Consider the following 26,679-nt stretch of genomic DNA (forward strand, 5'->3'; position numbering starts at 1 on the left):
CTGTGAAATTTATGACTTGCTTTATATATTAATCAACGGTACAGTGGTGCTCTAACAAGGTTAAAAGTGTTCTCTGATTTCCATTATAAAGATAATTTCAATCAAGCAGCCTAACAGTCTAACAGTGTAGGTCATTCTATAATTCAATTGTACTAATGACTATGGCACACATGCAAATGAGAGAATATAACAGGCTGAGAGACCAAACCTAGAAAAAAATGCTTTATAAAAACAAGAACAACAATGATTTGCATCTTACATTTTCAATGACCTTTATAGTACTCATCCGCAAATGAAATAGAATCATTCCTCATGGCCCAACAGATACCTTTTGTTCCTGCCCATCCATTTCATGTAAATTACATATGCTGACCTTTAATTGGCTATAACTGGAGCACATTTCGAGCAACAATTTTATATTGATTTGCTTAGACTTGTGCAACAGTCTAAACTGGAGAAACAAGACTGACAGTTTCTATTCACTATTTCTATAGTGAGCCATATTTCAGAGGTCCTCCTAGTCTCAATTGCATATTTATGTTTGATTCCTTCCTCATAAAGGATGTCTCAGGTAACTTGTAAAAACACAGATCCAAAAATATCTTGGCAAGAAATTTCATCCTCTCCTATTTTATTTTCCTTCTTCACATAAAAATGCTCATAATAGTCTGTGCATTGAAATCCATACTAATGATGCATCTATTGTGATTTCTAGGAATCCTACAATCCAAAAGCAAAGAAAATCAAGAAGCATCTTAGATGCTAGTTTGAATATTTTTAGGTAGAATAAGATAGAATAATTCGAAAAGCAAACCTTAGAAGCATACTTACAATGTCATATCAAAAAAATGGATGGCACAGCAGAAAGAATACTTCTGATTGTCAGAAGCCATAGGTTTTAGCTCTGGTTTGACATTAACTGGTTGATCTTTGGCAAATTCTTTGCCTCAAATCATATGCTGCAGTTTTCTTGTCTTCAAAATGAAGAAACAAGACTAGATATTCAAGGGTAATTCCAAACATCATTCTTTCACTCTAAACATAAAGTGAGGGAGAAATGATTTGAAAAAAACCCAAACATTTATATCACCTACAGGACATAAGTAAGAGGAAGGAGAGAGAAATGAAACTATTCTGCAGGATCAAAGATGGGGAGAAAGTTTTGATAACAAAAACAAAGGCCTTAACTCAAGGTCAGTATTTTCCTAAGATGTTTTTAAGAACAGACTATTAAGGGAAACTTGCAATTTGAGAGGATACTTCCTGCAGCAGCCCTGACAGAGCAAAATCCCAGTTTACAAAAATGCCATGGGGCCAATCCCAAGAACAAAGTTCCAGGTTCTATGGCCAGCATCTTTTATGGACACATGTGCCTGTGTTAAACTTGAATATCTATCTATACACTTAAGTGGTTAACGTTCCCCTATAAGTTGATTTTTCAATTAGCCAAACAGTACAAAGCAAACATCTTAAATTATTTACAGAATTTTCCTTTGATTGCAGAACTTACAGATACTACGAGAGTATCCACTCTAGTATTTATTTCTCTTGTCTTTAGAACAGGCAGCCACATCTCATTTGCTTACTTTGCCATGTTTTTAACCTTCAATTTTCTACACCTTGCTGGCTTGTCTGCCCCATTCAACCAACTGAATATCCCTATTCTGGCTTGAAAAGATAAAACAAGGAAATGTCTACCCTGTCTATGTTAAGCCTTCCTAGCTGCTGGGCTGATAGATTTGTTTCCTTTTTTATTCAATAGCTTCTTTCATTCTGCATTCCCCAAATAGATGTCTTCACTTGCTCCTTCTTGAAAGTTATGCATTGCCTTACAAGTTGCATTCAGTGACTATTTCATTCTACCTCCTCTGCTATCACTTTGAAATCCAAGGCCAAGGTCCAGGGTAGTTGGCTGGGGTAGGCATGGGGTAGGGTTTCTGGCTAATCCTCTACTCTGAGAAGTTTAGATGCTGTATTCAGAGCAGTGTGTGAAGGAAAGAAAGGAGAAACAGGCAGGTAATTTAGATCCAGAGAACACTGATGGACTGTAGAATTTAGGGACCCAGATAAGAATCTATGAAACATGAAACCAGGGACCCAGTCACAGAATCTGGGAAAGAAAAAAGCAGCATCTATGCAGCGTCTGAACAACAGGCTCATGGAATTAGCAGAAAGGGAACTTGAATCCTTAGCCACTTACTGTCAAAGCCAGAGAGTAATAGGTAGAAATTCAAGTTGGGGGAATGGATGAGGAAACAGAGAGCATGCATAACTTGACAAAAAGTCAGAGGTCTAAATTAGTTCATCTGGCCTGTCGCAAACCTTAAGCACATAGGGTACGCATGGAATTGAGTGTCTAAGAAAACTTAAGAATTTGATGAGAGAGAGCAAGTAATACTTCTTTAAAAAGAAAAAGTAAGGTAAGAATAACCTGTTTTCAAGTGCTGAGAAACCTTTAATCATCCTTATGATGAGTCTATTCAGGCAAAATGATAGAGAGATCAGGGCAGAGATTACAGATGGCTTCACTCATCTTACCACCTCATGATCTCCAGCAAAATAAAAAAAAAAAAAAAGAAAAGAAAAAAAAATAAAACCACCATTCAGGAGAAAGAGGTCTCTGAAGGATCTGAATCACCCAAACTAGCATTTGAGATGGCTCAGATTATTTCAATCTCTGCGCAGCTTTCCCTTTGCTTGGGCTTCCAGTTCAGTACTGTGGAGGCAATCCACCCCACATCATTGTTATCAAGAGTTCATATTTCAAATCTGAAAGAGCTTTTCAAGTTCTACCCTATATTCTCTATGGACATTGAAAATTGCTATAATTAACTGAAATATTAACTAATTCTCACAAATTAATTTTTGATTACCTAAAAAATGTATTCGGGACAGGCGGGTGTGTATCAGAGAGACCATACATTTTGTTCTTAGTTACTTCCCTTTGGCTTGTGGGCACTTTTTTGGTAAGGCAGCTAAAAGGGATGTTAGTCATATTTGTAGAAAGTGACCTTCCTGGGGAGGGACTGACATTGCCACTACTGCAAGAAAATTCAGACATAGTGATAACAGGAGAGCCCTGTGAATTCCTTCTCAAAGAGGAGGTCAAAACTTTACTGTCCAATCTGCATTGTGTGGCAATTGAACACTTGTTGAGTCCAAGTTGAGATGAAAAAAATAATGTAAAATATCTCATTAACAACTTACAAATATTGATTAAATGCCAAAATGATAATTTTTGGACAAATGGGTTGCATAAAAATATTAATTGTACCTATTTCTTCTTACTTTTTAAATGTAGCTATTAGAAAATTAAAAACTACATATGATGCCTGTATTTTATTTTTGTTGGGCACTACTAATCTAGACATCACACTGAAATACAATGAGGCCAAAAGAAAGTACAAAGTATATTGAATTGTAGAGAGAGAGAGAGAGGAATATTAGAGTCCTGTGAAGATTTAGTACAAAAGAAGTGAATGACAACAAAAAGGAGTCAGAATCAGTTGGCAGAACTGATAGCAGGAAACAACTACCTACTCTAGGACCTTTCTTAGCAAGAAATATCATTTTCAAATCCTAGAAAAACAAATAAATAGTCATTTGGTCATCAGAATGGACATAGCATTTGAGGAAAGCCAAAGGAGCAGTTTATCTGTATCTTCTGGGATTAAGTTAATACAAATCTGAAGTAGATTTTTTTTTCTTTTTCTTTTTTTTTTTTTTTGAGACAGAGTCTCGCTTTCTTGCCTATGCTAGAGTGAGTGCCGTGGCGTCAGCCTAGCTCACAGCAACCTCAAACGCCTGGGCTCAAGCGATCCTCCTGCCTCAGCCTCCCAAGTAGCTGGGACTACAGGCACAAGCCACCATGCCCGGCTGATTTTTTTATATATATATATTAGTTGGCCAATTAATTTCTTTCTATTTTTATGGTAGAGACGGGGTCTCGCTCAGGCTGGTTTTGAACTCCTGACCTTGAGCAATCCGCCTGCCTCGGCCTCCCAGAGTGCTAGGATTACAGGTGTGAGCCACCGCGCCCGGCCTGAAGTAGATTTTGATAAGTTAAAATGTGTACTGTAAGCCCTAGAACAACCACCAAAAAAATGACTCAAAAATATAGTGAAAAAATTTTAAAGGAATTAAAACTCTAGAAAATATTTACTTAATGGAAAAGAAAGCAGTAAAGAAGGAATAGAGGGAAAAAAGACATGAGACATATAGAAAACAAAGAGTAAAATGGCAGATGTAAATCCTACCTTATCAGTAACTACATTAAATATAAAAGGATTAAACACTCCAGTCACAAGAGATTGTCAGATTGAATAAAAAACAATACACAATTATATGCTTTCTGTAGGAGCTACGTTTTAAATTCAAAGATACAAATTGATTGAAAGTAAAAGGATAGAAGAAGATATACCATGCAAACAGCAACCATAAGAAAACAGGAGTGGCTATACTAATATCAGAAAAAATAAACATCAAATTTAAAATATTACTAAAGATAAAAAGGAATATGTTATACTGATAAAAGGATCAATCCATCAAAAGATATAACATATATATATATATATATATATATATATATATATATCTCAAACAAGAGAGCCCTAAAATATATGAAGCAAAATTGACAAAATTTAAGGGAGAAATAAACAATTCTGCAATAATGGTTGGAAACTTTAGTACCCTACTTTCAATAATGGATAAAAAACTAATCAGAATATCAAGACAGAAATAGAAAATTTGAATATCACTATAAATCAACTAAACCTAATAGACATCTATAGAAGACTGCACCAAATGATAGCAAAATACTCATTCTTCTCAATTGCACATGGACCATTCTCTAGAATAGAACCATATACTAAGCCATAAAACAAGCTTCAATAAATGAATAAGGATTTAAGTCATACTGAGTATATTTTCTAATCACTATGGAATTAAACAAGAAATCAACAATAGAAAAAAATTTGAGAAATCCACATATATATGAAAATTAAACAGCATACTCCTAAGTATGTTGTCCCTAAGATTCTAAGTATGAAAGGGTTAAATAAAAAATCACAAGGAAAATAAAATTTATTTTAAGATTAATGGAAACACAAAGATATCATACCAACATGTATTGGATACAGCTAAAAAAATAAGTACATAGAGGAAAGTCTATGTTGCAAAAATTATTTATAAAAAGAATAAAGATGTCAAATCAATAATCTAAATGGTCACCTTAAGACATGAGATAAAAAGAGAGCACATTAAACCTAAACCAAGCAGAAGGAAGGAAATAATAAAATAAAGTGGAAATTAATGACATTTAGAATAGAAAAACAATAGAGAAAATCAACAAAATCAAAAATTGGTTCTGTGAAAAGATTAATAGGACTGACCAAGAAAAAAAAGATAAATGACTCAAATTAATCAGGAAAAAAGGGGGGTGTTACTACTGCTTTATATATATAAGAATTATAACAAATACTAGGAAAAATTATATGCCAACAAATTAGACACCATAGATGAAATGGACAAATTCCTAAACTGACAAAGAAAACCCACCAAAACTGACTCAAGAAGAAATAAAATATCTGAATAAACCTATAACAAACAAGAGATTTAATTAATAATTTTAAAACTTCCCACAAAAATTGTCCAGGATCACATGGCCTTACTGGCAAATTATACCAAACATATAAATTAGAATTAACACCAATCTTTATCAAACTCTTACAAAAAATAGAAAAGAAGGGAATATATCCCAAGTAATTCTATGAGGCCAATATATTATACTGATTCCAAAATAAGACAAAGATAACAAGAAAACTCTAGACCAATATTTCTTATAAAGATAGATTTTTAAAAATCCTCAACAAAATCCTAGCAAAATGAATCCAGGAACATATAAAATGGATCATATACCATGATCAACTGGGATTTATGCCACGAATGCAAGGTTGGTTTAACATCTGGTAATCCATGTAATATATTATATAAATAAAGTAAAGGATACCTCCATATGATTATCTTATCAGTTTCTAAAGAGGAATTTGATATAATCCAACATGCTTTGATAATAAAAGCAATCAACCAACTAGGAATATAAGAGAACATCCTCAAACTGGTAAGAACATTAAGAAAAACCCACATCTAACACTATACTTAATTGGGGAAAGGCTGAGGCTATTTCCTTAAGATCAGGAAAAAGACAGGGATGTCCACATTGTACTGCAGGTTCAAGCCAGGGCAATGAGGGGGGAAAAAAAAGAAAGGAAGGAAGGATGAGAGGAAGAAAGGAAGAAAAAAGAAAGAAAAGGCATCCAGATTAAAAAGAAAAAAATGAAACTGTATTTGTAGATGACATGATCTTCTGTATAGAAAACACCAAGGTCTGTCTCTCTCTCTCTCTCTCTCTCTCTCTCTCTCTCTCTCTCTCTCTCTCTCTCTCTCTTTCTCACACATGTACCCACACACATACACATAATTAAAACTAATAAGCAGGCTGGGCGTGGTGGCTCATGCCTGTAATCCTAGGACTCTGGGAGGCTGAGGTGGGCAAATTGTTAGAGCTCAGAAGTTCGAGATCAGCCGGAGCAAGAGTGAGCACGCACACACACACACACACACACACACACACACACACACACACACACACACACACACACATATTTTAGCTGGGCACAGTGGTGCATGCCTGTAGTCCCTGCTACTTGGGAGACTTAGGCAGGAGGATCACTTGAGCCCAGGAGTTTGAGGCTGCTGTAAGCTAGGCTGATGCCACGGCACTTTAGCCCAGGCAATAGAGTGAGACTATGTCTCAAAAAAAATAAAAAACCCAAAAACCTAATAAACATGTTCAGCAATGGTAATTGGCACAAGATCAATATACAAAACTCAATTTATTTCTGTACTCTAGCAATAAACAACCCAAAAATGAAATTAAGAAAACAATTCCATTTATAACTTAAACATGATGATAATATTTAGGAATAAATTTAATAAAAGAAGTACAAAAAAAAAACTACTGTATACTGAAAACTACAAGATATTGAAAGAAATTAAAGAAGATCTCAATAAATGTAAAGACATTCCATGTTCATATGTTGGAAGATGTAAATATTGTCAAGATGGCAATACTTGCTAAATGATCTACAGATTTAACACAATCCTTATCACTCTCACTCTCTCTCTTTCTCTCAAAATACCTTATTGTACTGAACCATCGGTAACTAAAACCGTGGACAGTGAACTACCAATAAGGGAGGACTACTGTATCAGGAACCTGTTTCAAAAAGCTAAACCATGGCCTGGCGCAGTGGCTCACGCCTGTAATCCTAGCTCTCTGGGAGGCCGAGGCGGGCAGATTGCTGGAGGTCAGGAGTTCGAAACCAGCCTGAGCAACAGCGAGACCCCGTCTCTACTATAAATAGAAAGAAATTAATTGGCCAACTAATATATATAGAAAAAACTAGCCGGGCATGGTGGCGCATGCCTGTAGTCCCAGCTACTTGGGAGGCTGAGGCAGGAGGATCCCTTGAGCCCAGGAGTTTGAGGTTGCTGTGAGCTAGGCTGATGCCACGGCACTCTAGCCCGGGCAACAAAGCAAGACTCTGTCTCAAAAAAAATAAAATAAAAATAAATAAATCCCAGTTGTATTCTTTGAAGAAATTTCCAAGGTATTCATAAAATTCATATGAAATGGCAAGGGACCCCGAATAGCCAGAACAATCTTGGAAAGAAGGACAAACTTGGAAGACTCACATTTCCCATTTTTTAAACTTACTATAAAACCACAGTAATCAAAGCAGTATGAAACTAGCATAATGATAGACATATGGGTAAATTAAATAGAATTGAGAGTCTAGAAATAAACCCCATACATTTATGGCCAATTGACTTTTGACAAGGGTGCCAAGGCAATTCAATGGGAAAATAATAGTCTTTTCAAACAAATGGAGCTGGGACAACAGCATATCCACATGCAAAAGAATGAAGTTGTACACTTGTCTCATATCATATACAAAACTTAGTTCAAAATGGTTCATAGACCTGTATATAAGAGGTAAATCTATAAAACTCTTAGAAGAAATCATAGGTGTAAATCTTTATGACCTTGGATTAGGCAATGGTTTCTTAGATATGGCACATAAATAAATAGATAAATTGGACTTCATCAAAATTATAAACTTGTGCTTTGAAAGACATTATCAGGAAAGTGAAAAGACATCCCAGAGTATAGGAGAATATATTTGCAAATCATATATCTGATAAGGATCTAGTATCCAGAATATGTAAATAATTCTTACAACTCAACAAAAATGACAAAATAGCCCAGTTTACAAATTAAGATATTAATAGACTATTCGGGCCGGGCGCTGTGGCTCACGCCTGTAATCCTAGCTCTTGGGAGGCCGAGGCGGGCGGATTGCTCAAGGTCAGGAGTTCAAAACCAGCCTGAGCAAGAGTGAGACCCCGTCTCTACTATAAATACAAAGAAATTAATTGGCCAACTGATATATATATAAAAAAAAAAAATTAGCCGGGCATGGTGGCGCATGCCTGTAGTCCCAGCTACCCGGGAGGCTGAGGCAGAAGGATCACTCGACCCCAGGAGTTTGAGGTTGCTGTGAGCTAGGCTGACGCCACGGCACTCACTCTAGCCTGGGCAACAAACAAAGTGAGACTCTGTCTCAAAAAAAAAAAAAAAAAAAAAAAAAAAAAAAAAAAATAGACTATTCGCCAAAGAAGATCAGGCCAATAAGCACACAAAATTAACTCAACATCATTAGCCACTAGGGAAACGCAATTTAAAACCATAATGGGATACCACTTAAAATCCATTGTGATGGCTGAAATTAAAAATTAATAACAATTATTGGTGGGGATGTGGAAAAATTGGAACCCTAATACATTGTTGGCAGGAAAATAAAATGGCTTAGCTACAGTACTGGAAAAAAGTTTGGCAGTTCTTCAAGAGGTAAATATAGAGTTATCATATGACCCACAAATCTACTTCTAGGTATATTCTCAAGAGAAATGAAAACATATGTCCACACAAAGATCTGTGCACACATGTTCATAACAACACTATTCATAATAACCAAGAAGGGAATAAACCTAAATGCCCATCAACTGATAATGGATAAACAAAATGTAGTATACACATACAATGGAATATTATTCAGCCATAAAAAATAATGAAGTAGTGATATAGGCTACAAACCTTAAAACACCTTAAAAACCTTAAAACACCTTAAAAACACGCTAAGTGAAAGATACCAGATGCACAAGGTCATATGATTTCATTTATATGAAATGTCCCAAGCAGACAAATCTATATAGAGAAAAAATATATCAGAGTTGCCAGGGGCAGGGTAGAAGAGGGCATGGGGAGTAATGGCTAAATGGTGAAGAGTTTCTTTGGATATGAGAAAAATGTTCTAATATTGATTGTGGTGATGGTTGCACAACTTCATGAATATGTTAAAAGATCACTGAGTTGTATACTTTAAATGGTTGAATTGGTGAATTGCACTCTATTTGAATTATATATCCATAATGCTGTTTTAAAAAGAAGTAATAAGGTATAATTTACCACTAACCCAATGGGAACAAAGGATTGAACTTGAAATTAAATTGATGTAAAAGTAAAAGAAGCTGTAGACAATGAACTATTATTTAATACTAAAAAGAAATGAACTATCTAGCTATGAAAAGACACGGAGGAACATTAACGGCATATTATTAAGTGAAAGAAGCCAATCTGAAAACTGTATTAATCCAACTATATGACATTCTGGATAAAGCAAAAGCATGGAGACAATAGAAAGATCAGTGGTTGCCAGGGGTTAGTGGGGAGGGAGGGATGAACAGGTGGAACACAGAGGATTTTTAAAGCAGTGAAATGATTCTGTATGATGTTGTAATGGTAGATACATGTCATTAAACATTTGTCAAAACCCAACAAATGTACCACACAAAGAGTGAAACCTGACGTAAACTGTGGACTTCGAGTGATAATGATGTGTTAATGCAGGCTCGTCAATGGTAACAAATGGATCACTCTGGTAGGAGTATGTGTGTAGGGGCAGGGAGTATATGAGAAAACTTGGTAATTTCTGCTCAATTTTGCTATGAACCTAAAAGGGCTCTAAAAAGAAAGTTAATTATAAGACAAAAACGGCCAAAATATAAGTAAAAGATACACTTTCTTACACTCCTCATTTTGTGGGTGGAAATTCACGTTCTCTATGACCTCAATGGCTCCTCACTATCCCAAGGATGAACTCCATACCATTTCAGTTTGATTTAACAGAAAAATTAAATGCCTACTCTACGTAAGACATTGTATACTAGGGGATAAAGAGAGGAGAATGGCAGTTTCACATGATAAAACTAATGTTTGATTTAAGAAAATGGCAAGTGAGTCATAATTGAGATAAAATGTGTTTTCCTGTACTTTTTAAAATCTAGAATTTGTGACATTTGTATTTTGCTAGCATAAGTGGAGCAATGATTATATTAAGTAAATACTGCAGAGAACATTTACGTAAAAAAATCATTTTTAAAACGTTCTGACTCATTTCCTATCTTCCTTGTACTTTCTTAAATTCCTTTCACTTCCCTCATCATTGCTTTCTTTTTTTCCTTTTCATTAAAGAAACAGAGTGATAACCCAAACCCCCAAATCAGAAAGGTAGTTATCACTCATTATAAAGGGGGAAATGCTCTGACTAGGCAAGATAGATAAGAATAGACAAGAAAATTTAGGGATCTAATAAAAGGATAATATCTAAAACAAGGGGATACCATTAAATTATCTCAAAGATATATAATAGGCATCTATTCATTTTTATGCCAAAACTAAATTTAATCATCATTTAACAGTGGTACCCAGCAAAAGCAATTTAGCATTATACTGCAAAATTCACACTCTAAAACAAAGGAGCCATAAACACAGCTTGAATCTTCCCTCTGCTCCCAAGGATTTCAGCACTAAACCCGAGCAAAATAAGATGAATGCTAAAAATCCCCATAGGGAATCCAGATATATCACACTGCCCTTTATTCATGAGTCTTCTGTGAAGACCACTGTGAACAGTTAGAAAACTTGTGTGTTCAACATAGTCTGTTTGGTTGGGAATCAATTTACCCAAACATCTGGGGGGACGTGATTGATTCTCCTAGTTATTAGTGGCAAAGGTTGGGCAAATGGAAGCAGAGGCCTACAGCCATACAGGCTGAATAAACTTATTCAAAGACACATCAACCTCTGAATTCGAAGACTAGTAGGAACTTTAGTAGAAGTGTAGAGTACCTAGATAAGCAGCCTCACTGGAAAAAACCATCCTAACATTAGAAAAACAATTCAGAAACTCTGTTGCAGCCCAACTGGTTTAGCTTTTTTTTTTTTTTTTTTTTTTTTTTGAAACAGAGTCTCGCTCTCTTGCCCAGGCTAGAGTGAGTGCCATGGCATCAGCCTAGCTCACAGCAACCTCAAACTCCTGGGCTCAAGCGATCCTGCTGCCTCAGCCTCCCGAGTAGCTGGGACTACAGGCATGCACCACCATGCCCAGCTAATTTTTTCTATATATATATTAGTTGGCCAATTAATTTCTTTCTATTTATAGTAGAGACAGTGTCTCATTCTTGCTCAGGCTGGTTTCAAACTCCTGACCTTGAGCAATCCACCCGACCCGGCCTCCCAGAGTGCTAGGGTTACAGGTGTGAGCCACCGCGCCAGGCCATGGTTTAGCTTTTTGAAACAGGTTCCTGATACAGTAGTCCTCCCTTATTGGTGGTTCACTGTCCACAGTTTTAGTTACCGATGGTTCAGTACAATAAGGTATTTTGAGAGAAAGAGAGAAAGTGAGAGAGCAAAAGAGAGATCATATTCACATAAGTATTTTTTATTTTTATTTCAGCACCTTACAGGGGTACAAATGTTTAGGTTACATATATGGCCTTTGCCCCGCCTGAATCAGAGCTTCAAGCATGTCCATCCCCCAGATGGTGTACACCTCACCCATTAGATATGAATATACTCATTTGCTCTCCCACCTCCCACCTGCCCAACATCCGATGAATGTTACTACTGTATGTGCACATAAGTGATGATCAGTTAATATCAATTTGATGGCAAGTACATGTGGTGCTTGTCTTTCCATTCTTGAGATACTTCACTTAGTAGAATGGGTTCCAGCTCTATCTAGGAAAATACAAGAGGTGCTATATCACCGTTGTTTCTTATAGCTGAATAGTACTCCATGGTATACATATACCACATTTTATTTTTTATTTTTATTTATTTATTTATTTATTTTTGAGACAGAGTCTCGCTTTGTTGCCCAGGCTAGAGCGAGTGCCATGGCGTCAGTCTAGCTCACAGCAACCTCAAACTCCTGGGCTCAAGCGATCCTCCTGCCTCAGCCTCCCGAGTAGCTGGGACTACAGGCATGTGCCACCATGCCCGGCTAATTTTTTCTTTATATATTAGTTGGCCAATTAATTTCTTTCTATTTATAGTAGAGACGGGGTCTCGCTCTTGCTTAGACTGGTTTCAAACTCCTGACCTCCAGCAATCCGCCCGCCTCGGCCTCCCAGAGAGCTAGGATTACAGGCATGAGCCACCTCGCCCGGCCCCATATACCACATTTTATTAATCTACTCATGTATTGATGGGCACTTGGGTTGTTTCCACATATGTTTTATTATAGTATATCATTATATTTGTTCTATTTTACTTACTGTGCCTAACATATAAGTTAAACTTTATCATAGGTATGTATGTATAGGAAAAAACACAGTATATATACAGTTCGGTACTATAAATGGTTTAAGGCATCCACTGGGGGCCTTTGAACATATCTTCCACAAACAAAGGGGACTAGTGTATTTGTGTTGCCAGCTCCTGGCATAGCTTCCAGCTCCTGGCCTTTGTCACAGAAGCTTGGTAAATATTTGTCAATGATGGTGCTACTAATGAGTGGATCCCAAAAATGAATACCCCCATGTGAATGGAGGCCTAGGAAGAAGAGGCTACTTTGCCTCACAGCAGATAAAATGGATCATGTTACATGTCTGATTTTACAGTGCTACCATGTGCTGGACATTATTGCTAATCTTCATAGTTCTACAGGGCTAGGATTTTTATTCCCATTCTATAGAGGAAGAAACTCAGGTTCGTGGAGATTACACAACATGTCCAAGGTCATTAAAATAAGGAATGCTTGAGTAGAGATTCACATCCTAACTCCTGAAGCCTATGTTCTTTCTACTGTATCACAAAACTTTTTCTTACCCTGCTCCTTGTAATGCCAAGCCAACCCATTCCTGTGTAGGGTGTTGATCCAGCTTTCCATCTTGAAAGCTTTGCTCTTAAAAATCTCTCTGGTGCCATTAAAAATGAATGTTATAATTTATTATTCCTGGTATCTCATACATTCTTTGGTCAATGATAAACAGAGCTGAGACAATTCTGAATGGGGCCTTTCAGAGCAGAGCAGTTTGAGTCATGCATTAATTGTTTTTAAATCAATGTATTACAGATTTAGGAAAAATGGTGGGAGAGGAAACAGACTTTAAAACTTCATAAACACAGATGTGTGAGGGAAATGTTTCCACCAGTGTGTATCCTTTCACCCTCTGTGATCTAGAAATTGTTAACATCCTTTTCATACTGATAGAAAATCTAACATGGATTCTGAAGCTTCTATCTATCAAGTTTGATTATATCACTTTGCCACAATTAATACTTTTCAATCAGAGAAAGAACACTAGTTTAGTTTTCTGCTTTTTTGTCTAGAGTACTTTATTTCTAGAAAACTTATAAAAAGATGATTTAAAGTGTGTGATTTTTAAAAAATCTGCTAGGAGGTTGCTGCAGTCAGGAAAATCATTCATTTTGTATTAAGAATTTGTTAAAGGAAATGAACAGTTGAGTAAATCAGAAACTCAGGTAATAAGGAACTCCTTCCATATTTGGAAAGAGATAATTAAAGGATTTAATGCAGAATAAGAAAGCCACAGAGCTTGGTATTTTACCATTCTTTGGATTTCCGACCTGAGAAAGAGAAAATGTAGGTGCCATATATCTTTTAAAAATAAGCTCAACATGAATGGATTTTTTTTGAAAAAGGATAAATAAAATAGATCTGATCCTGGGGGAGCCCTAAGCTTCAAGCAGATTTAGAAAAATCTAATTAGAATTAATTAATAAAAATATGAGGAAGAACAGAGAAGAAAAACTAAGTCCATTGGAAGTTTCTACGCAATTCTAAAGGACACATGTAAGAAAAAGGATGAATAACAACTGAGAGAGTGGATAAAAACGAAAGACCCTTAGCAACTTTTGGTTCCCCATCCTGCCTCATTCCCACTCACTGAGTCAGCATGCATCCATCTGCAAACAAGGCCAGGCCACGACCATATATTCTAAGACTTGGTCTGGCCCCAGCAGGAGATGCACCTCAGGAGCTCCTGCAGTAGACAGCAGCTGAAGTGGCATCATAGCTGGCACCTACTTCCAAGTCTCTCTGCCTCAGTTCTTTAACCAGGAAAATAGTAGTAATGATAATCCCTTTCTTATTAGAATTGTTGTAAACATAGCACGTGCTTAGTACATAACCACTCATTATCATGTTCTATCTCATCATATAGATTAAGAAATAGACACCAAGGAGTTGCTTTTCCAAAGCCACTAGCCTGTGTCAGCACAAAGCAGGGATCCTACATCAAAATTCTGATTCCTGAACTGATGTTCTTTACACCTTATAATGCATAGGATGTAATTTAATCAGGTCTCGCGCTTATTTCTCCCTATAACTGTATCACATTAAGATCTACCTTCCTCAATAACCCTTTTGAAGAGTTTTCTGGTGGTTAATAATTTTGCTAAGTGAAATGAGTTTGTTTCTCAAGAGAAGGGAACACATTAGAGAACTAGAAGAAACAGAAATGGGCTTCCTGTGATGATTGAACCATAATCACACATCATTCACTCTAACCCGAGTACAGGGCCTGAATGAACAAGACACAGAGCATACAGAGCAAGGCATTATTTTGAAGGAGAGTGAGAAGGGATGGGCTTAGACTAGGGGTCAGCCCGAGGTGGGGAACAGGCAGCTGGAATAAAAGGGTAGAAGCTTTCCAAAAGCACTCAGAGGAATTATTTGACAAACACTATGTTCTTAGGTTTCATCCCATGAAACTGAGCCTTTAATTTAGATCTCTGATCATTCATAATTTTTCTGGAAGGATAAGAGAAATTCATACCCAGAACTCAGAAATACGTATATGTTGATGAGCTGATTTCTGTACCAAATCAAAGTCTCCTTCAGCTCTACTAAAGAGATTTAATGATAAAAATAATTCAAAGCATAGTCTTGGGATGAAAACGGGGAATCTGTATATTAACTAATAATATGTAAGAATACCAAGAACAACATTTTAAAAATCATATACTGTATCCAATTTTTTTCTTTGAAAAAAAGATAGGACATTAACTTTGAACAGTACTTGGGCTGCATGTTTTACGAGATTTATTTGTACTGCATATCTTTGATGGGTTCTATTTGTGGCTAAAAGTACAAACATACTGATTACAATCACTCTTTCCTACATTTAGGAACAAAATTAATTATCTGCCAAAAGCAGAAAGGCTTAGATAGACTCTCAGTCAGTAAATGATAATAGACAGCACCCAAATATGACTCTGCTTCCTACTTTATCTGTTTTAAGCATTCTGAGTAGAATAAAAAAGAGAAAAATTAATTCACTTTCTGAATATTTTTCAGAAAGGATTTGAATTAGGTAACAAGGAGGCAGCATCAATCCTTCCCTACCTCTCACTCCCATATGAAATAAGAAAGCAGCCTTGCTGGATTATGTACTTCCCAAAGGGACATTTTAAAAGGACATTAAGAAATCTGTACTTTCAACAAAAGAAAGGTTATTTCTTTTTACCCCATTAACATTTCCTCCAACAAGAAATGGAATGGCAAACCACTGTAAGAACTAGTACAGTGCCCAGCACTCAGCACCCTGAAAATCCTGGCTGCTGGTAATGAGGAAGTTTGTATTTTACCTTATAAAAGCTGAAACATGCTGGAAGATATTTTCTCAGAATTCCCTTATCTTGGCATTTTGTAAAATTATTTGTTATAGCAAATATTAAAATCTTCCCCCTGAAGAAATGACTACACTACAGTGCAACTTCATCAAAAATTATTTCCGTGATGTTCAAAATCTGCTTTCAAATTTTAAGGTGAGGACAAGAGAATTGGTTCTTTTAAGAAACAGTCCAAGTCAGAAAGCATTTTCTGTGACAAACCTGAGAAAGATAGCAAAATCTATAGGCATAAGAGGTCAGCAGGCCAGAGTTACCTGTGGCACTATTGTGAGTGAATGAGGTAGCACTACATTTGCCAAGAGTAACCTTTTTCCAAGTGGAGAAAAAGGAATCACAGAGAAATCACACAGTGTACATGACTCTATGTTTTCTGAGGTGTTTTGGCTTTTGTAATGAAGGCAGCAAGTATCCAGGGGCTTTTCTGCCCTCACGAGGTAGGAGGATAACTTTCACAGTACTCTAATTCCCTGGCTGACCAACATTAACAAAGGGCATTTGGGATTCCTTTACTGTCATCCCAGGAGCATATGGATTCTCAGAATATCAGGCCATAGGGAGGCCTTCTTGGACTTCTGCCCACTTGGGCAAATATCCCTGACTTACTAACTTTTCCGAATATACTCTAAGGACAAATTAGTCCTCTACTCATTCCCAGCAGACCCGGATAAGCATCTGTTTACTGCTGTATGGTTATCACATTCTTCACATTAGAAGTGTTGTGAAAGAGCAAACTTCCTTCAGCCAAGTCACTTAAGCAACACAAAACTCCCAACCCCAGAGCCTGAACAAGCAAGAGGAAACAGAGAGCTTAGAGACCAAAAGAGAGCACAATAGAGTAGTATCTGGGGACCCAAAGTAGCAGAGCTTACTCCTAATGAAAGGCAACAATCACATGCCCTTTTGATACTTTCTTTTTAAAGTATTCTCTCAAGAGCTGAGAAAACTGCCACTGTTCTGTCTTGGGATGTGCCTTCTGCTACCCTCCAACAGGTGACACACAGGCCTGCCTTTTGGCCAACCAGTCAGGGCTAAGCTAATTGTCTTCTTCTAACTCCTAATTTCCTTGCCTGATCTTCCAAAAGCATTAAGAACTTGAGAGGTTCTTGCAGCCATCCGAGGGCAGGGCCATGTGTTGGAAGACAGTTCTCCATGGATTTCTTGTGCTTCTGCATAGCTTAGAAGCAGAGGGATGGACGGCCCTTTCTTCCAGACTATCCTTTTCAAGTATCTTTGTATACTGAACAGCCTTGGAAAATAGATAGCATATTCCTTCAGAGAAAAGAGTAGGCAGGCTTACCACCTATTATAAAAGATTTGTGTTCCCTAAGCTCAAAGTTCCTCTCCTATAATGAAACTCATTGTATGTGCAGGAGTCATCCAGCTCTTTGCCTTACCCTGTGGGAACTGGGACTTGAGGATCTGGCATAAATGTTGTTACTCTGGCTAATGCTACCGCTGTGAGAAATAAACTGTCCTTCATCTGTGACTCAGGAGTCTTGTGCTTTTAACTAGCAGCCATGAAACTGCAGCAGGCTAATTTGTTAGCTTGCAATTAGGGCAAAATCTGAGATCCATCCGTTGACCACAGAAAAGAGGAAAAATTTATTCCTAAAGATTCAGAACATATAAACAAGTGGTAATTGTGCTGCCACTTCTTGTCAAAACAAAGAAAAGCAATTCTAGATTCATGAATAGCCTATCTAATTTCCTAATGTGACCCATAATGTATATAATTTCAGGATGAAACATTTTAAAAAGCTTCCCTACGTGACCACTTTTTGAAACTTGCCCCGAAGTTAACATTTAGTGCTTAAATGGTGGTGCCATTTTTAAAACTTGTATTCTTTCAATAAATTGGTAATCTATGTTTAAAAACTATAATTTTTCTCCACGGAAATCACCAAAGCTATATTGATTGTGAATGAAAAAAGGATGGCAACCTATAAATATTTTTTCCTTTCCAGAAATGGGCCTCATGCAAATAAAGTTGGTTACCATAGTTCTAGATGTTGACCTACAGACACTAATTAGGTAGTGAGCCATTTACTTGTTTTTATCACTTTCAAATCACTTGGTACTGAAAACAGCTTGTATAAATTCAGACAAAGTATCTCTATCTGAGACTGAAAAATGAAAGTCCAATGTGATAGCACAAAGAGAAAAACACTGACATTCTGACACCTGAGAAATAACCCCAGCCTTCAAAAGCGGAGAGGAAGGTAGGGCTAATCTTGGAAATTCTGATGAGTTACAGTCACACAGACAGCAAAATATAAGAGTTTGATAGAGTGAATTATTATAGAGGATCAACAGAGACTCTTCCCCAGAGTTTCCTAGCACACATAAATAAATACTGACTATAGAAATCCTAGTAAAGGAAATGCATGCACTTTGATGCTAGAGTATGTTAGGTTCTCAGTAAGCAATGCTACTACTAAGGACACTCTATAATGGAGATCTGCATGTACTTTTAATGTACAGAATCAAAGGTAGATGCCTTAAAAACTATCTGTTGGTCCAATGGACAGATTCCCAACATTGCAACTGGAAAATAGCCCATCCCTCACCACTGGCATCACTCACATAGATTCTAGGCAAAGCTCTCTGACTGTGTGACTGCATCTTCCATCACCTACACAAGCATTCTTTCTTCTCCAAGAAACTACTCTGTGCCTTTAAGTGTTATGAAGACAAAAAAAAAATCACATGCCTTTTAGTACCTCATTGGGAAATTCTAGGGCAAAAGTCTCTAAGGAGGGAGAATGAATTCAAAAACTGATTGTGCAGCTGGAAAAACAGTGGGGAGTAATACAGGATATTAAATAATATAATAAAAACCTACTTAGCCTGTGTTTGGGGAATGAAGATTCTGGTGAAGAGAGTGGAACTATTTGAGAGAACAATATAAAATAATGGTTAAGAGCATGAGCTTTGGAGTCAGACAGATTCAGCTCAGGGTCCTAGCTCTGCCACCTACTAGCTGAGTGACCCCTGAGGGCAGCAACAGAGTCATGCTCATCTTTCAAGCGACTTCCTGTGATCCCGGGTGTCTATCCTAGTGCTTCCACGATTATATGAATGTTTCTTGAATGTTCTTGCAATGTTCTCTATGAATGTTTCTTGCAATGAATCCTATTTCAGATAGTGCTAAAATGAACACCACAATTAGAAAAGAAAGGGAGAAATACCAGTGGTAGAAAAGGTTGCAATTTTGCACAACATTCAATGGAGCTGCACAACAAGCCAAGGTAATGAAATTGTGGGAGAGAAAACACTGAGAAATGATGAGATGAATCAACAAAGAAAGTGCATACATGAATACAGGTAGAAAAATACAAGTGCACACAGCCATGTAGGGATACATGAGCAATTATTTTGGGGGCTCAAAGAAAGTAAACAAAATTATAGAAAGTTTTGGGAAACTTTCTAGCAGAGGGATAAACATTCAACATGCTAATAACTACTCATTTAATAAATGGATGAATTATACGTGAAATATGCAATGGCTATGCATATAGTCCAAACATAGGTATATGGTAAGGACAACCAAAATCATTTTCAGGATAAAAGCAGTTGCATTTTAAGAGGAAGCTGTGGCATTCAGCAATCTGGGTATAACAATCATGCTGAAAATATATGTATTACAAACTGTACATATTTTTAGTTGCCTCAAGGTATAAGATGTGAAATTCAATAATGTGCTGATAAATTTAAGAGTGATGCTTTTACCCAAATATTATTAAAGATCTACTCAATACCCACTTGGGGCCAAGCTATTTTTCCTAATCCTAGTTTGTATATTTATCCCAGATTGCAAAATTGATCTATTTACAGTCCTGCCATTAGTATTTTCTCGGACTTTTCAATACAAATTTTCTCTCTCTCCCTTATTTCCTCTTTCCCTCTCTCTCTTTCTCTCTCTCTCTCTCTCACACCCATATGCACATAAATTTTCACACACTATTTTTATTCACTTCCTTTGGACTAAAGTAACATTAAGTGATCTTGGCACTTAAAAATAAGTTTACGAGAAATCCATTTTCCATTTGGCACTTAGAACAATGTAGTAAGAAAGAGTACTGCACTGGTACGTAACAGGTACTTTCCATGTTCCTGAACCTAACATTTCATTAAATCCCCATACCTCAACCCCATTTTAGAGATGAAGAATCTGAGGTCATAGCTTTACCACTAATTATTTGTGGAACTTAGGCCATTCACTTACAACCTCTGGGCCTTATTTTATCTTCCAAATTAGGTGGCTGGATTTGCTCCCAAGGGGGCATCATAATCAACTGAGGCACTTTTTAAATGACAAATTCTCTGACCTCTCTACAAACCTATGGTATCAGAATCTCCATGGATGGACTCCAGGAAAATGTTTAACAAGTTCCCCAGGTGGTTGTAATGATGAACTAAGTTTAGGAACTGGATGCTTTACCAACTCTAGGGGTGCTTCCAGCAGCAACACCCCAACATTCACCTGCATGCCTTCATTGGGTAGTCTGAAGTATTGATAACTATCCTAGGAAAAACTAAAGCACTTGCAAGCCATATAAAATTTAACAGCGACATGCTCACTTAGAAGAACAAAATGACCCTCATAATCTGGGGTAGATAGTAGCCCCCAAAACAACTGGGTAAAGTCTCTGTGTGGCAGACTTCATGGCACGGCTTACAGCTAGCTAAAAATCTGTCCCAACAGAGCTCAGAAAGAGCATATTTTTAAAGAGGTCTCTCACTACAACTGAACCTCAAGCAGGCCCAACTGGCAGAGTTTTACATTTTATCACAACAGGAATGTGAGGGTGCTGCAGCAGAATCTCATTAATGCTTTAGTTTTAAATCAGCTTTTGCTTTGGGGCATTCTGTGGGTTTGTTAACATGAATAGAGTTCTGCAGTCTACCCCAGCCCTCACTTCCCCTCACCCCTATAAATGGCTCAGTCCCTTTCTGGCCTATACAGAGTATGGGCTGAATCACACCTGGCCAATGATTCCCCCACCCCCACCATTTGGTACATATTACTTAGAATTGGTGATAATAAAACAGGAACAAGGCAGAATTCACATATGTTTCCTGGTTTAGTTCAGGCATTCCCTGGGGATAGCAGACTTCACGCTCTCATAACCAGCTGGGAGCTGGGAGCTGGGAGCAATCAAGCCCTTAATGGCCAAAACAGAAAGGGACTGCATCACCGAGCACCTCTTGACAGCCAAGGCCTTTTTTCTGCCCCCTCCAACACCGGAATGATAATGACATGAAATGTACACCCCTTGCCTGCACGCGCACATGCACGGGCAGATACACATATGCATGCATGAACCTAAAATGTAGCAGGGTTTGGTAGCCTGAAATAACTATCCAATTTAGGTTCACTATGTGTTTGCAAAATCTTAATAGACCTTTTAGAGTGAGAGGGTCTAATGGGGAACAGACTGGTATGACGGAAAGAGTATTAGATTATAGCAGCAGAAGACCTTGTATTCTACTTCTGGCTCTTCCATTAATTATATAACTTTTGGCAAGTCTCCCTGAACTTTATTTCTTCATTTGTAAATCAATGATATTGGACTAGCTAACCTCTCACAGCCCTTTCAACATTCACATTATAGTGAAATGTTCACAATGGTAAAATTTATTCAGTTACACATCTGTCAACCAACTAGACTGTGACCTTTTCAGGACTTAAAAACTATGTCTTGAGTAGTTTTGAATATCCAGCACCTAGCAAAGTGCCATGCACAAAACAGATGCTTAATAAATGTTTACTAAACAAACCTTCAAGTCTAGTGGCTGATTAAAACAGTGCACTTAATTCCTTACAAGCTCCCTGCCTCATTTTTTGTGTTTAAAAGCACTAGAGGAGGATACACAGTTTCAAGACCAATTATGTTGCTGTCAAATGACCAATATCAGAGGCAACCTTTAAATACTCTTACACTCTGTATTTTAATGTTGTCTCTTTATTTTTCTCTTACTGAAAGCATTTCCACACCACAGCACTCTTGCTTTGTGTCTGACACATAGTGGGCCCTCAGTCAGCATTAGGCGAATGAACATATGAATGCACTTAACACTTCATTTTTCTAGTTCTGTGAGATTTACTTTTGCATAAGGCCCCAGAATCTGGCCTCGAATTATAAAGCAGTCAAGGGAATAATTAGCCACTGAAGAACACCATCATTAGTTAGGACATTTCTGTTCATTTTACTATAAAATATTTTCTTAGCAAATGTGTTTTAAATGACTAACATTGTGAATGGGGCAATTAGAGCAGCTCCATAAGTAGCCATGCCGAGGGGTGTATCATTTCTGTACTCCTTCCTAGTTTAATTCACCAAAAAAAAAAAAAAAAACCAATTACCCCTATCATTTTGTACTTCCCCAGTTTAAAGACAAGGCTAAATGGCTTAACCTGCCCTCCACATTCTGGATAAGCAGTGGCTCAGAATACACAGCAGTTGCATTGTACAGAAGCTAAGAGTGTGAGTCAACCAAGCCAATCAAGTCTGGGTTTGAATCCCAGCTCCTCCCACTTAACTAGTTATTTTTTTAAACATCTTTATTTTTTAATTTATTATTTCAGAATATTATGGGGATACAAATATTTTGGTTACATAAATTGCTTTTGTACTGTTTGAGTCAAAGTTATAAGTGTGCCCATCCCCCAGATAGTGTGCCTTGTACCCATTAGGTGTAGACCTAGTGTTTCATAGATCAGTAGGGTGACTATAGTTTACAATAATCTATTGTATATTTCAAAATAGCCAGAAAAGAATAATTCAAATGTTTCTAGCATAAATAAAAGATGAATATTAAAGATGATGGCCGGGCGCGGTGGCTCACGCCTGTAATCCTAGCTCTCTGGGAGGCTGAGGCGGGCGGATTGCTCGAGGTCAGGAGTTCGAAACCAGCCTGAGCAAGAGCGAGACCCCGTCTCTATTATAAATACAAAGAAATTAATTGGCCAACTAATATATATAGAAAAAACTAGCCGGGCATGGTGGCGCATGCCTGTAGTCCCAGCTACTTGGGGAGGCTGAGGCAGTAGGATCGCTTGAGCCCAGGAGTTTGAGGTTGCTGTGAGCTAGGCTGACGCCATGGCACTCACTCTAGCCTGGGCAACAAAGCGAGACTCTGTCTCAAAAAAAAAAAAAAAAAAAAAAAAAAAAAAAAAAAAAAGATGATGAATATACCAATTACACTGACTTGATCTTTATAAATTACATGAATATATTAAATTATCACATGTACCCTGAAAATATGTACATTATATGTAAAAAATTTTAATTAGCAGAAATAAAATATTTCTAAAACAGCAAAAAAAGGAAAAATACTACCTTTGTGACCTTGGGCAAGATATTTAATCTCTCTAATTCATTTGCTCCTATGTAGAATGGGGACAATATTAGGACCAATCTCATTGGTTACTGTGAAATAATATAATGTAAACTTGCCAGCACAGCATCTGAGATGTAGTAGGAGCTCAATAATGGTAGTATACTATATTATTCTGCCACCTCTTCCTACAAAGCTGGCAGCATTTGGTAATCAGATCCTACCTTAGGGGGATCTGGCTGGTAGCTCTCGGCTATATGTTCTGCTCTACATTCGAAGTAGGTACTTCCTGTGATTCTGTGACTAACAATGTCTGACTGAAACCAAGCAAACTGCTGCCTCGCTTACAGAATGGCCCTTCCTCCAACACAAGTTAGACTGGTATAACCAAGGCTATAAACGCAACCACTGGAGAACGTGGATGTTTGCCTTGCTTATATTCTTGTGAGGTTTAATTAGTGGGTTCTAACTGGATCTCTTATGTTTAAAGTCACTACTCAAAATGGTAACGCAATATACATGATTAAAAGCACAAAAATAAAATCAGAATCAGAAAAATTGGTGATAACCAAATTAAAAGGAGACCTGATCAATTTCTGAAGCAAGGCTTTTCCACTAACTATAGCTGGGTATTCTTGGGTAAGCTGCAATTTTTCAGTTTCTTCATTTATAAAATGAAGATAATGGCTCTCACCTCACAGGGTTGTCACGAAGATTATGATAACTGATGACAATGGGTAAGAATAACTAACATTTATTAAAGACTTACCATGTATGAGACACATGCTAAGTGCTTTAACATATGTTGTTCCCTATGAAGTAGATATTCTTTTTATTTCTATTCCATGAATCAGAAAAATGAGGCTCATAAAGATAAAATGACTCCCCAATGTCTCACAGCAAGGAAGTGGGTGGGGCTGAAATTCAAAGCCAGGTTTTATGACTCCATATAGCCTGTGGTCTTTCTTTACTTTTCTTTTCTTTTTCTTTTTTTTTTTTTTTTTTTGAGACAGAGTCTCACTCTGTCACCTGGGCTAAAGTGCAATGGCATCATCATAGCTCACTACAGCCTCAAACTACTGGGCTCGAGTGATCCTTCTGCCTCAGCCTCTCAGGTACCTGGGACTACAGGTGCACACCACCATATCTGGCTAATTTTTCTATTTCTTTGTAGAGAAGGGGTCTTGCTCCTGCTCAGGCTGGTCTCAAATTCCTGAGCTCAAGCAATCTTCTGGCCTCAGCCTCCCAGACTGCTAGGATTACTGGTGTGAGCCACTGTGCCCAGCCCAGCCTGTAGTCTTAATGCATTGCCTAACTCTGTGAGGTCATTCAGTTCATCTGTTATCTCTACCTACTCCTAGTTTTTTTCCTCATTTCTTTCTATTGGCACCTGCTTCTGACCTAGTCACCCACCCCAATAACTCCCAGTTTGTCTGAAAACTGTAAACTGGTACTCACAGTGGTGGTCAGCTTTCCTCCATTCTTCTGGACATACTGGATGGAATCATGGATTGTCGAAAAGAGACCGAGCAGAATGTTTTCCATGTCGTAGATCCTATACATGCCATTCACAAGTTCTTCGAGAGACAGGATATATTCTCTCCAGTACTTGTCAATCTCCACCACACCTGCCATACAGCCTTGCATGACCACATTGCAATAGCCACCACAAGGCTTAACCATCATCAGTCCCTGGCAATAAGAACAGTACCACATTCTGGTGAGCATTCGGCCACAGTCCTTACTGAACTTCAGGTGATCTGTTGTATTGATCACTTCGATTCCGAGATTCAGAGCCTGAAGGAAGATCCTAGTGACTTGCAGTGACTTGGAAACCTGGGTCATAATAAGCTTGGGGAAATTTCCAAATACTTTCAGGTCACGTCTTGCTCCTCGGAGGCACTCGTTGATGTCTAAGGCTGATTCAGGAAGGCCTGGGTTCATTAGCTGGGTATAGATGACTGGAAAGAGGCTGTCAAACAATTCATTGACCATATCATCCACATTGATGTCAGAACCCAAGATGTAGAGAGACACATCTGTGAAAAATTCACCCACAAACTCAAAAGCTTGTGGAGTTAGGCTTGGGTAGTTGTTCTTGAACATGGCATTGGTGTAGTTCTTGGCATGGCGAACAACAATTTCAAAGGCCTCTGTAAAATAAGAGATATAGAAATGTTGACAAATTAAAGCATGAAAATCCAGGGTGTAATTGAATTTGAAATTTCTCTATTGCTGTGGTGATTAAGGTCCCATTTGCCTTAAATAATTGAATCTCATTCATTTCTGGCATTGCCTCTACTCTTGCAGTTGTTTCCTCCCATAAATCAATTTTCCTTTCTGAACATGAAGTCCAAACTCTGATGTGCACATAAATTCTTAAACACACAAATTATATTTCTAATGACGAAAGCCAGGATTCAGTTAACATTTTGGCCTTTCATGAAAATATGGATTAAAAATTGGCTAAATGAGAAGTTATTTCTCTTTCTCTCATTGATTTATTCAGTTAAAAAGAAATTGTATTTCAGGACATTTCATTTTTAGAAAGAGGTAAATATATGACAACAAACCATATACTATATAAACTCACATAAACAATTTAAGTCTATTCAGCCCTGGAGGAGAGGCATAGATCTTAGCCAAGATTGAATGCTATCATGAATTTAATCATTTTTAGTAGATTTTCTCCTGATAATTTTAAAGGGAGCTATTTGACAGATTGCCAGACCTGGAAATGGAATTTATCCACTGAATTTGTATCTGGGAAGGGGGGGAAATCCATGCACTTATCTATCATTTGGTATTGAAAATAACACCTCTATTTATAACCTGAACATCTGGAGGATAACTACTAAGCTTTCTTGCTAAGTTCAGCTTCCACATGGATTGGAAGCCTTATCTACTCTACAGAGACCACAAATTCATGATTACATCTGCTGCCCCGACTCCTTGGCATAAGACCTAATTAGTATCCTTGGTTTGAGAGACAAAGTAAGAATGTCACTATCTCATTTTCTCCAAACTGAAATATTCCAGACACAAATTATCCCAAATAATCAGAGTTCCACATTTATATGAGGGAAGGAAAAATAATCACAATAATAAGTTTTTCAAGAAATAAGAAAGAGTTTAAAAATAAAAATAACTAAGTTGCCTGAGACATTTAAAATTAACTTAGTACTTCCTTTCATTTCCTTCCAAAGTGCAAAGGT

At 37.4% G+C, this 26,679-nt stretch overlaps 1 protein-coding gene across 1 annotated transcript in view; it reads right to left on the bottom strand.

Moving 5' to 3' along the window:
• GPC3 (glypican 3) overlaps nt 1–26,679 on the bottom strand; it is a 413,275-nt gene that overhangs the window by 170,216 nt on the left and 216,380 nt on the right. The window contains exon 3 of the mRNA XM_012764774.2: nt 24,923–25,617. Within this exon, the coding sequence (XP_012620228.1) occupies nt 24,923–25,617 (695 nt within the window). The remainder of the gene's footprint in view (nt 1–24,922; nt 25,618–26,679) is intronic.

This window comes from Microcebus murinus, chromosome X (assembly GCF_040939455.1).
Source record: "Microcebus murinus isolate Inina chromosome X, M.murinus_Inina_mat1.0, whole genome shotgun sequence".
In the NCBI taxonomy this organism is placed as follows: Eukaryota; Metazoa; Chordata; class Mammalia; order Primates; family Cheirogaleidae; genus Microcebus; species Microcebus murinus.